The sequence below is a fragment of the Pituophis catenifer genome, unplaced genomic scaffold, assembly GCF_029215685.1.
Source record: "Pituophis catenifer annectens isolate HBS135680 unplaced genomic scaffold, rPitCat1.0.hap2 SCAF_2, whole genome shotgun sequence".
NCBI classification, from domain to species: Eukaryota; Metazoa; Chordata; class Lepidosauria; order Squamata; family Colubridae; genus Pituophis; species Pituophis catenifer.
In genome coordinates this window covers 224,194,699-224,212,447 of record NW_027256882.1, presented here as the reverse complement: position 1 = coordinate 224,212,447, position 17,749 = coordinate 224,194,699, and the positions used below count along the sequence as shown (strand labels likewise).

Here is a 17,749-nt window from a genome sequence, read left to right as displayed (position 1 = left end):
AAGAATTAGATGTATTGAAAATGAAGAATCACAAAATATATTCATTTTTTGAAGCAGAAAGATTGATGCATGATGAAGATGAATGTAAGCATTTATTTGGTCCCAGTGCACTAAACAGCGAACATAAAGGGATAAAGAAGGGTTAGCCATGTTTTTTTTAATTAATTGCAAACAAAATATACACTGGAAATATAGCACCTTAAGAATATGATTAGTGTAGAAAAACTAGAGTCCTGAAATTAACATATTGAAAAAGAGTGAGATTTGCTGTGGCTTTTGTTTCCAGTTTTTGGGTCAATATACTAAAGGGAGGAAGAAAGGTTCTGTTTGAGAGCAAGGCATATTGAGAAAAGGCATCACATTTCTTATATGGGTCTGTGTTATGACCTCTCTCTTCTCTACTGTTTTTCAGAAAGCAAACTTGCCCTTCAAACGTTATTAGTAAAGATTATCCTGTCTTCCCTGCTAAATCCTTACTTATAAGTGGTCTGATGCCTTTTTGGAAGTATAACACTTAAAATGGGATATTTTCAAAGGAGTGTCAGAAGGATTTAACTATTCCTATCCCAGTGGTAATAAACGAAGCCATGCAGAAATGCTACAAAAATGTCATTAATGACCGAAGATGTTTTATTAAGGAACATCAATATATGACACATGCGGGAGTATACATCTTACCAGAAACTTCTCTTTTGTTTACATCTGCATCAAAGCTTGAATTGTGGGAGAGAATAAAAACTACTTACCATCCAAGTGGGATAGTGTGATTTGGAGCTAAGAAAAAATGTAATCAGAGCTAGATATGCCTCAGTGCTTCTCAGATAGTAAAAGAACAACATATAATTGTTTGAAAGAAACACCAAAGAACTTTTAGATTCCTTGGAGAAATCTTTGGGTGTTTTTCATTAGATAATATACCTGTAGCTTCAATAACGGAGAAGATTTTTTAAAAAACCCACTTTCCTAATCCATGCAATGTGCATATCAGGGAAGACTTATTTATCAAACTTTGTGCAAAAGCAATGTTGCTGTTACTGAAGAAGCTATTTCTCTAATCTGTTTCCCTGTTCAGCTAGCTCACAAAGATACCAAATGCTTTTTATGTGTTCAAGCCACTGCACAATTTCAGTTTAGTTCACAATTGCATTAATGTGAGACCAGCTACTATTTCCTGTTTGTATATATTTTGATGAGATTGCAAGGTTAAAGAAGAGGTTTAAGGATATTAAACTTTATATTCCTTGATTATAGGAACACAAGTGAGGCAGTATGTTTTCCCTAGAAGGCATTTGAAAGTGTATATTAATAGAGAGGCAACTATAGTTAGGAGGGCTGGTTGAAATAATTCAATATTAATAATTATTTTAGGGTTATAGTTACTATTTAATGCCTTTGTCTTCATATTAATAACAGGAGAAATATGTGGGATGAAAATTTTGGCTCAAACTATACCATTGAACCTAATAGGTAGCTGCTGTACTTTTCATGACCTGGAGAGTGCCAAACAGTGTGTAAGCAGTGAGATGGTCTTGTTGATTAGATTGTAAATCTCAAATGAATATTCAGGAACTGATGGTTTTTTAAAAATCTAAAACAGATTTAAAATTAGCCAATAAAAGTTCTAATTTTAATTAAATGTGATCTTAAGAAACAATATCTGAGAACTTAAACAGTATCATTGTGGGTTATTTGATTACTGAATCCATAATCTGAAAATCCAATAACCCAGGTTCAAATGAAAAACCTCTTGTAGACAGGGTTCTTAATTATTTTACTAAATACATTATTAATAAATTGGTACTCATTTCTAAATATTTTATCATACTGATGTTGCCCTTAAAATAAATATGTTTTAATCAAACAAATTAAAAACAGTTTATTTTAAAATTAAATACATTTAGGATTCTCTGTGAATTGAAACCCACCATAGCATCTCCATAATCATTTTAACTTTTCTGTCTATCAAGCTTGTTTATACTATGATATCTTAATACAATCTAGAATTCAACACACTGGTTAAGAACTAGTTTAGGCAGGGACACCATTACGTTCAGGCTAAATCACACAGGCTACTTCTGTTTATTGAGCCAATAGGCTAGTATTTGAACTACCTGTCTCAGTTTGTAAGTCTTACCTTAGACTACCTGCCTAGGTTCCTTTCCCCCCACTTTGTCTATTAATTTTTTGTTTGTGGGAACAAGAGGAAAAGTATTTTAATGCAGAGGATCGTCTTCATTCCATGGCAGAAGTTGAAGCAGCTTAATGTAGAGCCAGTCTGGTATAGTAGTTAAGGTGCTGGTCTAGAAATCAGGAGATTGTGAGCTCTAGTCCTGCCTTAGGCATGAAAGTTAGCTGGATGACTTTAGGCCAGTCATACTGCCTATGGTTATTGTGGGTGGAAAATAGGAGGAGAAAGGAGTATTTGATATTTCACTGCCTTGAGTTTATTATGAGATAAATAAAGACAGGATAAAAATCAAATTTAAAAACTATGTTTCTATCTTGCTTTCTATCACATTTCTGCCTTGTCAGCCTTGCAGTTAGAGAAAATTGTATAGGCACATCAGCCAGGTACATGGTCAAATGGTGAAGGAGTTGTCTCTGGGACAGTCCAAGAACAGAAATCCATAGTTAGGAAGTGTACTTTTAAAAAATCTCCCCCCCCTTCCCATGAAACATCAAAATTACTATCTTTGGTTTTCTTTGTATTGGAATTGTGGACCTGTTGTGATCATATATTTGAACAAAATGCCAGTATAATAACAAGACAGCTTGAGACATTGTTTAAACATAATAATGTTCTCAGCTCCATGGAGTTCTTTCAGAGCTAAACATATATATTTGTTGGTTTTGAAAAATGTGTGAGTTTATATTTTATAACTGCAATTTACAAAATTTAGCTAAGAGAGCAATTGGCATATTGTGAGAAATAAATATCTATGAATACATTTTAGGTATACACAGAGGAATCTCCAAATACTGTTGTTGATATGCATGGGAAAAAAGGTGACATATGCTTCACTTTTTAATAAGTACTCATCAACTACTAGAGTCTGTCTGTCAGTCTGTCTGTCTATCTATCTATCATCTCCCACCTTTATTTTTTTTAATAAATAACTGAAGGCAGCTAACGTACTTAATACTTCTCCCTCCCTCCTATTTCCCCACAACAACAATAACCTTGTGAGATGAATTGGGTTGAGAGAGTGACAGGCCAAAATCACCCAGTTGGTTTTTCATGGCTAAGGTGAGACTCACAGGCTCCTGGTTTCTAACCTGGTGTTTTAACCACTAGACCAAACTGGTAGTCATTAAGTCATTAAGGCTGGATTCCCACACATGGCACCCAAGGATGTCATTATGCCCCTGGAGAACGATCTTGTTCCCTGTCCAGTCTTTCTTTATTTTTTTCAAGGAAGTTGACCTGTTGCAAAATGTTACTATCTGGAATCATATTTATTTCAAAGGATGTATAGGAATCCCAAATTAATCACATAAGGTTTCTAAGTGAATTAAAATGATAGGTTAGCTTAGAGCTGCTAAATCTAAGTTGCAAAGATATGGACAACCATTAAATGGCAGCAAAGAATTAAGATTAACCTGTATCATTTTGTGTCTGTGAATAGTAACTTTAGAAAATGGGATCAGTCATTGAGAAAGGGAGGACAAGCTGCACAGTGGGTAGGTTTATCTAGAGGCATTCTCATAAATTAGTATGTTATGTCCTTCATGGTAGCCATATTAAAAATGGGCAAGACCTTCCAGTAGTCATTTTACAAAAGCACTTGAGAATGTGTTGTGTTCTCAAAAATTCCCAATGAGGCCACTAACCTAAAAAAGTAGAGTATCTTAAATTGTTCTAGTTCTACTAGAATTTACTTTATTTATTGTTATCATTTTCATATTAAAAATACATTGATAAGGAATAGTTATTTAAGGTTGGAATTCCCCATTTTATTTTAATTTTTTTGTCTCCTGTCACTGCTCTTCCCCCATTAAGCAGCATAAATTGAATTATGTGATGGCAGTTTAAATATAGCAAGAGTGGTTCAAAAATATTCATTAATTTACTATTTCTTTCTGTGATGTAGATAATTTATAATTTGGTTTAATATATTCAATTTAATATGGCCACCTACTTTGAAAAACTGGATGGCATATAAAATCCATAAAAAAATAAAAACAATTAAAAGCCACAAAAACAGGGAGCCTGAACTAAAACAATTAGAACAAAGAGTACAAAAAATAATTCAATAGGCTTGATCAAAAAAAAATCACATCCATTTTAACCTCACTCCTGGGAACATATATGCTGGGAGTCACCATTTAAGCCATAAAATCTAAAGCCCATAAACTCCAGCTTCCTGTTTAGTTAAAGTTTAATAGTAGTAGAGCTTCTAATAGTAGGAGTAGATAAATTTTAATGACCCCATTTCTGAAATAAATGTCAGAGTTTGTTGCAGCACACACAATCAGGCAATTCAGCAGGATTCAAAACTTCTTTATATACATAATAACACATAAGGCATGTATACAATACCCTTGTAAGCTTTTCCACGTTGAAGAGAAGAGAAATAGCAAGTAAAAACACAGCACAAAATGGAAGCACAAATGGAGGCAAGCAAATGGAAGCAGAAAAATGGATAAGGCAAAATGAAGGAGGGAGAAACTAGTGCCCTCAAGCTTATATACAGAATAGTTAAGCCACGCTCAGACTTCAAACTGTCTCTTATGGCCCCATACAACAAATACTATGTTTCAGTTACCAAACAGTCCCCCATTGGCTGACCTGTTGCTATGCCTATTCAAGTTCATGAATATACTGACAATAAATGTGTGGGGTTTGAGGTTTTTAATAACAATTGCATCAATCCTGGTTTTTTTAGGAAAGTTCTGTCACTCAAACCCAGCTTTCAGGTGAATGTATATGTTAGACTTTGCAACAATCCAACCAGCACACAAGTAAATGATTCAGCAGGATTCATTTATATAAGAAACTTCTTTATATACAATACCATACAGCAGAAGCCAGAAACAGAACTCAGAATCCAAAAGTACAGAATCAATAAACACAGAAGTTACAAAAGCACTCATACATACAGTATACAGATCAGTGAATCTAAGCCAAACCCAGGCTCCGAGCCATCTGGATCACCAAACTGTCCCTATTAACTGACCTGTTACCATGTCTATTCCAATTCATGAACTCTCACACACTAACAAACTGAAACAGAAGCTTGTATTGAACAAACTGAAACAGAAGCTTGTATTGAGAGTGTTAGTTGTATGGATTTGCTGATATGAGAGTTGATTTGATGTAGTGTTAAGGTTATGGACTAGAAATGAATTATGGTCCTCCTTTGGTATTACAATGGGTGACATTTGGTCACTTCCTGTCTCTCAGTCCAACCTTGCAGTGTTGTTTTAAACATTAACATGTATGAACTTCAACTCTCAGAGTTTTGGGAGTTGGGGTCCACACATTTTACAGTTCCAGATTGGGAAATACTGGTTTATTCCACCTTAAATTCTATAAGATGGGATATAAAATCAAATAATGTGTTCCATTTACATTCAGAACCAGATGTTAACTATTATTGTTTTGATCTAGCTTGTGAAAATTAGTTGTTAAACTTTTTAGCGGTTAAGTAAAAAAAAAATTCCTGTTTGTCTCAGCAATGCAGAAAGAAAGTTCAGCCACAGCCCTGAGAGAATCATACTCCTGTATTTCTGGCACTGTGGGAAAAGTGACTTACCTGACTTACCTGCTCTAATTGTACAGAAAATAATGAAACTAGTGAAGAATCTAGTGAAGAATTTAACTTTTATCATTTCCTTTTAATAAAAGTTAAAATCATGTTATATGGATTAATTGTGCCTGTTTAGTTCAGTAAGGCTGAAAATAAAATTTTATTACAATAACCCAGTACTAAGGAGAAACGTGGCCAGTGAGTTTAGGATTACAGCCAATGCCTCTTACAGTATTTAATTATTTTGGTATATAACTTCTTAACAATGTTAAAAAGTGGGGAAAAGGTTAGACAATTAATCTCTCTAATCTCTCATAATTTCGCTAACTACCCTCCAGAGGGATATAAGCTATTTCTCTTTATGTCTTCAGTTCTTTGAGGATAGTATATAGGACTATGTAACTACATAGTATGTACGTAGTTTCCTAGCCTTTTTTTATCCAGAAATGTCATCTAGTTCAAATAAATTTTTTTATATGGAAGTGTGGAGGTTTTTTTTTTTTTGTTAGTTTTACTTTTCCAAGCTACAGTCTCAATTTAACATTAATTAAATTGAACTGTTTAGAACAGACTTCTGAATATTTGCTGCCAAGATGGTGAGACAAAGCAGTCCAAAGCAGTGATTCATGCCACTGCATAGTTTGAGAACCCCCAATTTATTAATGGGGTTGTCACTCAGTGTTTTGTTTTTTTTTACTTTTGTTGATGTCGTACATTTTTAAAGGATGCATTGGTATGTCCTGATTTCTCATTTTGAGGGGCAAATTTGATGTATTGTTAGAACCCTTGGTTCAGAGAAATATTTTTCCTATTTCAAAGAATTCCATTCATTCAACTTATTGGTCTGCTCTGGAGCATTCTGCCCTCTTAGATTTTAAATAGTAAATGCTAACTATGTGACAGTAATCTATTTTTGCTACAGACCCGCTGATCTATTACTGGCATAATCCTTGCTGAAACAATACTATTTTTTACTATAAAATCTAGTACTCATTGAGATAACTTAGGTTAATAGTTATTACACTTTATATATCAGAAACCATGATAGGATCGTCTATCACAACCGTGTCTGTTAAAATGAATGAATGAATGAATAAAATGAATGTTATATTGAACTAGCAGTTTCTGTGTTGTGATGTTTGAATAGTTTAGAGATTTTTCTTTCTGGCAGATATGCTTTTAGTACTCAGATCCGTCCGAAAGTATATTCAAGAGATCAATTTGGTTTCCACATAATTTTAACCAGTCAGAAGGAATTGTTCTCTGGAAATCTTTCATAAAATTTACAATGTATGCTGATTGTTCTCTAGAATTAAAATTCAGCATACTTTGTAAATTTTTGAATTTGAAAAACTAGGGGATTTAGGGTAGATGGGAAGAGTTTCCTGTCAAGGATATGTCAGTTGAGCAAGACTCAAAATAAATAAAACACAAGTTTTTTTAAAAAAATAAAAAGGCGCTTCAAAACCCTAATTAGCTTCACAGGTTTCATCTACTTTCTTATAGTGCATAGAAAATGCTGGTCTTCAAAAATGTTTCTTACAATATAACAGTGAAAAACTCCAATGTCCATAATGGGACAAAAATAATTCTATAACTGTCTTGATGCCTCCAACTAAAGATCTGTCTTGTCCAGCATTTTGTTTTCAACAGGGACCAGTCAGATGCCTTTGGACTCTCTCAAAGAAATGAATAGCAGTGTATTGTCATTTGTTCCTAGCATCTGATATTTTCCTTTTGAAATTGAGCTTCCTTTTAACTATACTGATTTAGAGATCTTGATGGATTGCTCTACTAAGAGCAGTAGAGATAATCAGGAATAAAACGAAGAACAAAAAATGCTTCTATCCATCAGAAGCGCATAAGGCAGAAATGAACATCCCATGATTAATGCCGCATCTTCCCCCCTCCTCCCAGCAGTTCATTTGTGCTCCCCCTGATTAACTCAGAATCTAACAGCATGATAGTCAAATTGTGACTGTGCAATATTTGGGATAAATTGGTAAAATAAGAATGGGAATGGGGATAATATGCCTATAGTAAATACAATACTATTTGCACTCCACCAAATTCATTTTAAAAGATCTTGGCTTCCTCTTTTTTTGTGCCAATAATATCTCCATGATAAAATCCTGCAGCCGCTATCAGATCAAGAAGCAAAGTTGCAGTCTCCAACCCATCAGGAAGTTGCTCACAAGTTATCGGGGGATCCACTAATGGAAGAAAGAGTGTGGGAGGGAGAGACTGCCTAGGTCAGTCTCTTTTCTAATGAGGAAAAGCAAAGCAAAGTTCATTATAGCATTGGAGTGAAGAAGCTCTTCTAAAATCTCTTGTTTCTGCATTAGGTTTCAGACAGTAGGAAGGAACATCCGAGGAGATCTGCAGCTGTGGGTTCATAATGCACTGCCAAATTAAGCACTGTGTCTGCAATCCACACTTCATTTAGTGGGAAGTTTTCTCATTAGAGCTGAAAAAACTGCTCTAGAGCAGTGGGATTTTAAACTAAACGATTGTGTGGTTTCTCATTCTTTTTGAGGGAAACTACATGGTAACCCCCCCCCCCCCCATCTTCCCTTAGATATATCTAGTGCAGAAGAAATTATATAAATTTGAACACTATGGTTGATTTGTTATCTGGAATACAGACACACATACATTCACACATGCTTACACCTTGGAGGAAGCATATTATCTCAATCCTTTTTAGTCAAAATTCAGACCTGGATATGGGAGGGAAACAGCATTGATCATGTTTTAGCCTAGGTGAAGTGAGGGTAATGCATCCATCCTTGTCTACTTCTCAGCAACTTTCAATACCATCAGCCATAATATCTTTGTGGACTGGCTCATTGGGTGTGGGCAGCATGGTGGGCAGCATTGGGAGTGGGCAGCTGGTTCACCACTTTCTTTCAGGGTCAATTCCAGTGAGTGATGATTAGGAAGAAGAGGTTCTGCTGTAGGCCCTACTATATGGGGTACTACAAGATATGGTAACATCTATATTAGGCTCATCCATTGACATTATATAACCATTAACATATGACCCAAGTAGATATTTTTACCCCTGGCAAATTAAGCGATGCATATGAATGTCTTGATCTGGTATCTGGAGACTTTGAGGATCTGGATGGAGAATAACATGCTTCAGCTGAACTAGGGCAAGACTGAGTGGCTTTGGATTTTGGATTTGGATTTGATTCCTGGTTTGGTGCTGGATTTAGTTTCCACGTCTTTGGTGCTGAATAGGATTGGCCTGAACTGTCTTGGCAGACTTATTGCACAATCTGCTAGTCCTCCTAAACCAGAGGTCTTCAAACTTGGCAGCTTTAAGACTTGTGGACTTCAATTCCCAGAATTCTCCAGCCAGCTGGAGAATTCTGGAAGTTGAAGTCCACAAGTCTTAAAGCTGCAAGTTTGAAGACCTCTGTCCTAGACGCACAACTCCTGCACAATGACCTGGTGATAGTTGTGGCCAGGAAGGCTTTTGCACAGCTTCATCTTGTTTGCCAATTGCCAATTTGACTTACAGGCTCTGCTTACAATCACTTATGTCCTAGTCACCTTCATATTGGAGTTCTGCAACACAGCCTTCATGGGGCTGCCCTTAAGACTATCCAGAAGTTTCAGCTGGTACAGAATGCAGCAGCATGGGCAGTTATTTGCACTCCTAGAATACCACACATCTGCTCCAGAGTCACATTGGCTGCCTGTTTGGTTCTGGGTCCAATTCAAAGTGCTGGTTTTAATCTTCTTGGCATGGGTCTATGAGCAGAGGCCAAGCATGTACACACACTCTCCATTTGCATGAGCAGCGGGTGCATGTGCATGCTGCTTGTGCAAACGGAGCTGCGTTCATGTGCTTGCCAGCTGCTCACACGGAACCATCCCCTCTCCCCTCACTGGTCCGCAAAACTGGAAAGGTTGGGGAACTCTGGCCTACACTGTCTGAGGGACTTCCTCTCCTCAGGTACATCGGCCTGCCTCATTAGATCTGGCAGCGAAAATATGCTGTGAATACCATCAACATTTGTTAAGTCCCAGGAAATGTGCCTTTTTTGTTGTGGCAGCCACCTTATGAAACATTCTCCTCCCCCCCCATACCCCCAAGATTAAATTAGCTCCATCCCTTTTGTCATTCTGAAGTCCCTCAAGACCAGGTTATGTTATCAGGCCTAGTACTCCCTGAGAACTGGAGACATGCTTAGATGGCTCTATTGCTAAGGTAGTTACTTTTATCCTCTCTTTCTCTAGAATTTGCATATGTATAATATTTATCTTCTAATGTGGGTTTTGTATTTTTTTATATGTGTTGTTTTTATATTTGATGTTTTATTTGTTTGTTGTATGCAGCCCAGGACCACTTTATTTATATGGGCAGCTATACATATTTGATAGATAGATAAATAAATAAATAAATAAATAAATAAATAAATAAATAAATAAATAAATAAATAAATAGGGAGTATAAATATTTCACAAACTGGAACAATGCTACCTTCTCTTGTAGATTCTGAGCAAGTACATTTTGTTAGCTTTAAGAAGAAATCTTCTCTGTAGCCATAGTCCCCTCCCTTGTGCTCTATGGTATATGACAAGTCTTTCTATGACAATATTTATGCCTTTGATTACATTTTCAGACATAATCATCAATATCTATGTGCTCTTTTGACTTTTCATATATGCTGTTTGGGGCAGACTTTTTTTTTTTTTTTAAGAGAAGAGTATAAGTTACCATGATAAAAACAAGAATCTCTTCTTGGTTCCTGTGTTTTTCAAAAGTTATCCTTTAAGTTATTGATTGAACATGGTTTTCTTTTCTTTTCAAATAGAGCAGAGACTGCCTGAAGCTTGGCCCACCTGCAGAGGGAGAGGTTGTTCAAGTGAAATGGCCAGATGGAAAACTTTATGGTGCAAAATATTTTGGAACCAATGTAGCATATATGTACAACGTAAGTTTCATTTATTATTCCAAGATACTCATTATATATTTAGGATTATGTTGATAAGGAAAGGTAGTCTTCATGCAGAAAATATTCATCAATAAGTCATAGAAATTTATTCTAATTTATAATATTCAGATATTTTGCCCAAAATTCTAAAGCAGATTCAGAGGAATTTTGTCTAACTCCTATCCATTTCTGTTAAATTTTTATCACTTTGTCCATGTGTCAGTTTTGGAATTCAGCTATAAAAACAACACACAGTGTATAACATACACTGTTACTAGTATAATTATATGTTTATATTTATGTAATAACAATCTGAATACACCCAGTATTTTAGTGTTAAATACCCAAGAAAGATTTATTTACACTTCTATGCAACTCCATAAGTAATTTTTCAAAACATGTAGATTCTAGATACTATAGGATTAAAAAGAATATATTTAACAAACTTTAATGACTTTTGAAAACATGGTTGCCATGACTTTCAGAAAGGTAGAGAGTTGAATTTTGTAGGAAAAAATATAAACCCAAACATTAGCTCATTATCATTTTTCTAATACGATCTTTTGTCATGTGTGAGCTTATGACAGTGACTAAATTTCTGTGTACTAATCAAATATTTTGCAGAAATTCCAATTAAACCACTAATTAATTATGTTCTAATATAAGAAAAACAAATAGAGAGAGCTAAATAGCAAATGTAACTGATACCATATTGTGGTAGTGGTTTTATGTTATTATGTGTGTATATCTCTTGAGGCTGATATCAATTAATATGGACAGTGATTGACAAACTTGGTGGTTTACAGTTGCAAATAAATCCTAATTCAGGTCTGGACTCATTGGGAATATATTAACATTCTCTATATTAAACCCAGCTGAATAACTGTTGCTTGTTATTAGAACTCAACAATTGGGAGTTATTTTCCAATTTAGTTTCAAGTAACAGCAGTGGCAGATATATGACTGAATCCTTAACAGAAGGTAGAAAATGTATACCAAGATGATTTCCTCCAGATTACTGTAGTTGCTTCTGTTTCGTCCATTATGGCTAATGTTAAGTTTTCAAAACTGAGTTTACTAATAATTTCTAATAACTCTGAAATAACTTCAGAAAATCTCAGGCCCATTTAATCATTTTCTGTGAAATCAGAGGGAATATAATGAATTACATTGTGGCTTACCTGGAGATCCAGTTTGATTAACCTATAAGGCTATAGAAAGTTGAAGACTCTTATAGCTGGGTGGCCTTGGGCCAGTCACTTTCACTCAGCCCTGGAAAGAAGGCAATGGCAAAACAATTCTGATTTTTTTTTATGAGTAGAAAAATGCATTGATTAGTCAAGATGGTTGCCAGGACTCTGGTGTATACACACATACAAAAAGTATCTTACTAGAGGATAGCTAGTATAGTATATCAAGCTTCAGCTAAGGAGAACCAAGTTAATCTTACTTGACTACCAAGATCACTTTTTCTCAGCTTGCCATATTTCATCAAGTTGATGTATGGATGAAAGATCCCTTTGTGTACTGTGTTGCATATAAGATGGGACAAAATGCAACACTAAGCAGCCAAAAAAATTGGCTGCTAACATTACATCAAGGTTAGGAGCAGAGCTAGTCAATATAATTTGAATCATTCTTCTCATATATGCTTTAGGTAAATTTGAATAGGATTTACATTTTCCTGTAGAAGTTTTTTGTGTCTGAATTTTTAAAAATAAAATTTAATTAATTTAATAGGATCTTTGAACTTTTTAAAAATCAATTTGGCTAGTAATACAAATTAATTGTAGATGTACAAATCCCCATATCTGTCCATTAAAAAGTGGTATCAAATAATTTAGAACTTTTGGAAGATACAGCTAATACAGCAACAGCCACAAAGCAATTTAGCATTCCCTACACCTAGCTACATTCCCTTTTTCATTTTCTGCTAAAGAGGTTCATACTGGATTAGATCTAAACCTAAGCATGATAAAGCTTTTCATCTTCTCAACAGACTATTTTAAAGATGTTCCATCAGATTCTGTTAACTGGCATTTCCTTTAGTGTCACTCATACCTTCTTCCTTTTGACATAAGTCTTCCACAACCTTGAAAACAGAAAGATTAATGCTTATCACTTGGAAAATTGGAGGAAAATGCACCAAGCTGTTTTAATATGCTGCATAACTGTTTGTGTGCTTTGTGATGGAAAACTTCCATGTGCAAAGTACAGTCAGCTAAGATACGTTTTCTTATGCAGTCAACTGCTAGCTCCACTGCTCAGGATTTAAAGATGTTGTGCTAAGAAAATTCTCTACTACCAGTCATGGCTTCTACATTTAGGTCAAATGTGTTTTTGAAATAGAGATCCAAGCCTTTGGGTCAGATATTATGTGGTGAATAGAAGCTCTCTTTTTACATGTTTTCTGCCCGCTCTACTAAGGAGGTCTGACAGACTAGACATCTCCCTGTGTGTTTTGCTCTTAGCCCAACTTCTAGTTATCCACTGATTGAATCAACTTTGTACGGTATTATTCTTGTGTAAAACTGAATAGACATGCCAACTTGGACATATTCATTCATTCTGGCTAGAAATAAACCATACTCAATGCACTTGGAAAGTGTCTCAGAATTATATTCTTTCTTAGAAGCACAAGATATTCTTACTCCAGGCTTGAGAGCTTTCACAAAATGGAGGAACTGAGATTCTGACCCTTTTAATAAGCTTAGAGAAACATCCTGTAGTGACAATCTTTGATAAAACACTTCACTAAAACTTCCCTTTTAATAGTTATTTGTTTCAGAGATGTTCCCAGTTTTTGGCACACACTTTTTGCTTGGCTTTGGCAATCTAAAGATGGGAAATCCTTCCTTCCCAACTTTTATAGATGCCTGTGTTTTTTATTCATAAACTAAAAAAGCACAAACAAGCAGTATAAGGCTTTCCATTGAAATGTTTTATAAAGTCATTGCTCGTATGTTGTCTAGCATCTTTACCTCATTTATTGGGGTCAGTATTTATACAGTTGGTCTAATCTACTCAAGGCTGCCTTCCTTACTCTTTACATCTACCTACTGATGCTACTGAACCCCAAACTAGCAGATGATTTCACCCAGCAGTTTCATGTAGATGCTAAAAGAAAGCAGAACCTGAGGCATCCCTTGAATGAGAAGCCATGGGCGTTACCTTTCCTCGTCTGTCAACACCAACGGGAACTGACCACTGAGGAAGGAGATGAGTCACTGCATCACAGTGTTTCTTACCCTTAGCAGGTCCAGAAAGATAACATGGTTGTCAGTAACAAAAGCCGTTGAGAGATCAAGAGCATGAGGATGGATGCACCACCTTCATCCTGACTCTGCCACAGGTCAGGGCCAGCGTAATCAGTGCTGTTTCTCTACTATTACCCTGGCCTGAAGCTAAACCCCACCCAGATAATCCATTTTGTCCAAGATTGTCAGCAACTAGTGTCCAACCACATTCTCAACAACTTTCTCCACAACGGGAGGTTGGAGATAAGATGATAACTACCCGGGATACAGGGGTCCAGTGATGGCCTCATGAAAAGGGGACCTGCAGGAGACTTTTCCTTCCTTTTATATCCCTTTCAATTCTTGTTATTGTGGCATTTGTGTTGCCCCCCAAAAATGAAAAGATGTGCCCAGATAATGAAATAAATCTTATAGATGTGACTTACAAAATCATTCAGCATTTTGGCACAATTTAGAAATAATAAAATATTATATCACTTTTTCTTAACTGCTTATTACACTTTCTAAAAAGTCTTTAATTTTAATGTCTTGACCTTTCCTTTATAATATTTATAGTATTTCTTTACACGATTGTTTCACTCATAGGGATTTTACCGTGCTTACAAACAGCTGAAATATTTAGCTAGCTATACTGCCAGGTGAAAATAACAGTTAATAATTATTTGATTAATTCATTTTGCCATCAGGTAGAATTTGAAGATGGCTCCCAGATAGCAACAAAAAGAGAAGAACTTTACACTCTTGATGAAGAATTACCCAAAAGAGTGAGAGCCCGTTTTGTAAGTATTTGCAAAGTATTTGCAAAGAAATTGGTAGAGCTACAAATCTGGACAAAATTTCACAAAGGAAAGCTTTGACATTATAATATTAAGAAATGTTTATAAAGGTTCAGTCCTTGACTAAATCTCTGCCAGTGTGTAGAGATCAAAATTAGCATCAGTTTGTAAATATATCTTCCCTATTATATTGAGGCAAGCAGGAGGAAAATAATCCAAGAAAAATGTGATGGTGGAAATTATATTGCTTGTTTATACTATAAAATTATGTGCCTCAAGATTCCTGAAGTCTTGTACGAGTATAAAGTTTAGTTTCCTTTGACCATGCAATTTAATGTTTAGCATCTTACTGATATTTACTGTACTTACAAATATATATAAGCAAACAATAGTAAAAGAAAGTTGGCACTTCTGTATCGGAAACAAACTTGCCATACAATACTTCTTGTTAAAGCTAACCCCAATTTATCTAATTGCAGCTAAACTTTCAGCTATAAACTGTCTTTTCTTACATACACCTGTTGTAAAACAATAGTTCTCCAGCTTTCTGGTTCTCCTCCAATACATTGGACTAGGGCATGGGGTAGGGATACTGGTTTAATTGCTTTTCTCAACAAGGCATTTTACCAACAACATACTTGTTGCCAGGTTGTTTTTGTATCAATTTATAAATTTGGCATGAGAATGTGCATAAAAATGTATTTATTATAAAGTAGAAAGTACATGAATATGCAGGTTTTACAATCACTTTTCTGTAACATGGGGATGGATTGATCAAATTTGTAGATTCCTTATATTTGTCAAAAAACATTTCTAATCCATTTCTAGAGATGAACTGTATTCCATCTCTGTTACAAAGCAATATTTTGGAGAAGGTTGTAGCAGACAAAGTATTCTTTCAGGAACAAAATATGGTGATATTTTTGTCCAAGCATATATCTAGTAAATTTTTAGATAAATCCATAACTTAGATATTCATAATAATAAAAATAGAGAATTTCCTATAGTAACAATATTTTCAAAGCAACAAAAGACTCGGAAATGCTTTTTCTTCATGCGTACAGTAAAATTGTGACAGCAGATTCTCAGAAAGAAAGATATCAAATAGGAATTACTCTTACATTAATTAGTGATATTTCTAATCTATGTGTTTCAACAACTAAGAAACTAATATATTGCCAGTATAGGAAAGATAACTTTTGAACAGAGAAATAAATATATTAGTTAGAAAAGAAAAAAGAAAAAAGAAGGAAGGAAGGAAGGAAGGAAAGAAAAAGAAAGAAAGAAAGAAAGAAAGAAAGAAAGAAAGAAAGAAAGAAAGAAAGAAAGAAAGAAAGAAAGAAAGGGAGGGAGTTGTATATTGTGTATATGTGTAAGTGTAAAAGGAATCCAATAATTGTTCATCAGAAGACCTATTAGTGCTTCAGATTCCATATTTGTTCTAGATAAAAAAAAACCTCCTGGGTATAAAAATCTGCAATAAATGACCTTGGCTGTGCCATATGATTACCAACTCTGTAGAACATATCTAATATTGGGGTGAAGATAGACTATGGCCATTAAATGTGAAAGGTTTTACCCTATAAGAGGTATACAGGATTTATATTAAATAGATTTGTTTTATACCAAGGCAGAAACCCCCCACCCCCCATCAGGAGGGGCTTTCTAAAGGTGAAATATATTCTTAATCTCTGTTTTTAGTCTACAGCTTCTGATATGAGATTTGAAGATACGTTCTATGGCGCTGATATTATTCAAGGACAAAAGAAAAGGCAGCGGGTATTGAGCTCCAGATTTAAAAATGAGTACGTGGATGACCCCAGTTACCGCAGTTTCCTGAAAGCCTCATTCCAAAAGAAGTGCCAGAAAGGACTATAAGGAAAAAAAAAAAAAAAAAAGGAAAGATTCACTTTCTCTTGGGGTATGAAGAGCATGATTTACTCCCTGCTGGGCAAAGAAAAACAAATGTAAAATGTTTGAAGATATGTTCTCTTATTCATTCAGGTGTCTACCTAGTGGTTAAATGCATTAAATAAATGTATATCAAGAAGTTTTCTCCAAAGTATTTGGAACCCTTTGAAATGTCTTGATCTAGGGCTCCAATGTGGACTTACTTTATTAAACATTTGAATCAATTTGTGTTGGTCAACCTCAGTTTTGGAACCCTATTGACTAGCAGGAGTAAAAGCGACAGTCAGTGAGTGCTTTGCCTCGATTCCCTGATACTTAAAAATTATCTATCGAGATAGGAATCTCCACCCCCAAATAATTTGTACATGTTCCACCAGTTTTAGCTTTCTACAGCATTCGCTAAAACAAATGCAAGTATAAAGAGCATTACGATCTGTAAGTACTGTGCTGCCATCACTTTGCACAGGGCTTTTTACCCTACTATTTATGCCTTAGTACTTACAGTACTATTAGTAGTACTCTTTGGCTAGGTTTCAGTTAACGGGATTTGGGAGGGGGTGTTAATAAAAGACAGGTGTTTTTAATGAAGGATATCGTTAGGAACGGAATGGGCATGTATATTTAAAGGGGGATATTTTTGGCATCTATTTTTAAACTTTTTTTCAAGATATTCTTGGGGAAAGAGCAATTTGTATAATAAATGCCTCATTGTGTTTATAAAATTACAGTTTACATATCTTTGCTTAGCAGGCCAGTTTTGAATTAATGTAATATAGAAAAATAATTTTGTCTTCCCTTTATAAATAATAGTCTGCAAATGTAATAGTGTTTGAAATAAATAAATAATGTCTCTTTGCTTATTAGAGTTGCAATATGTGTTATATAACTTCTAGAGAGCAATCAAAACATTGCTGGACTTTACATCTTTCCAAATAACTTATATAATTACTAGATAGTCTAGTTACCTTTACAAATTTAACTCCCGCTTTGGAGTAAACAATCAGAACAGACGGAAATAATTTTATCAGCAAAATTCAAACTACAAGATTCCAAGAGTTCACCATCCCTAATGTCTCTGCCAGGATACCATTTTGCTAATGTCACAG

General features: G+C 35.0%; 1 protein-coding gene across 1 annotated transcript in view; it reads left to right on the top strand.

The window, feature by feature from the left end:
- Positions 1–17,503, top strand: part of KDM4C (lysine demethylase 4C) — a 253,930-nt gene extending 236,427 nt beyond the window's left edge. Inside the window, exons 21-23 of the mRNA XM_070938600.1 lie at positions 10,580–10,699; positions 14,643–14,735; positions 16,434–17,503. Coding sequence (XP_070794701.1) covers positions 10,580–10,699; positions 14,643–14,735; positions 16,434–16,610 — 390 coding nt within the window. The 3' untranslated portion in view covers positions 16,611–17,503. The remainder of the gene's footprint in view (positions 1–10,579; positions 10,700–14,642; positions 14,736–16,433) is intronic.
- Positions 17,504–17,749: the final 246 nt, after the last annotated feature.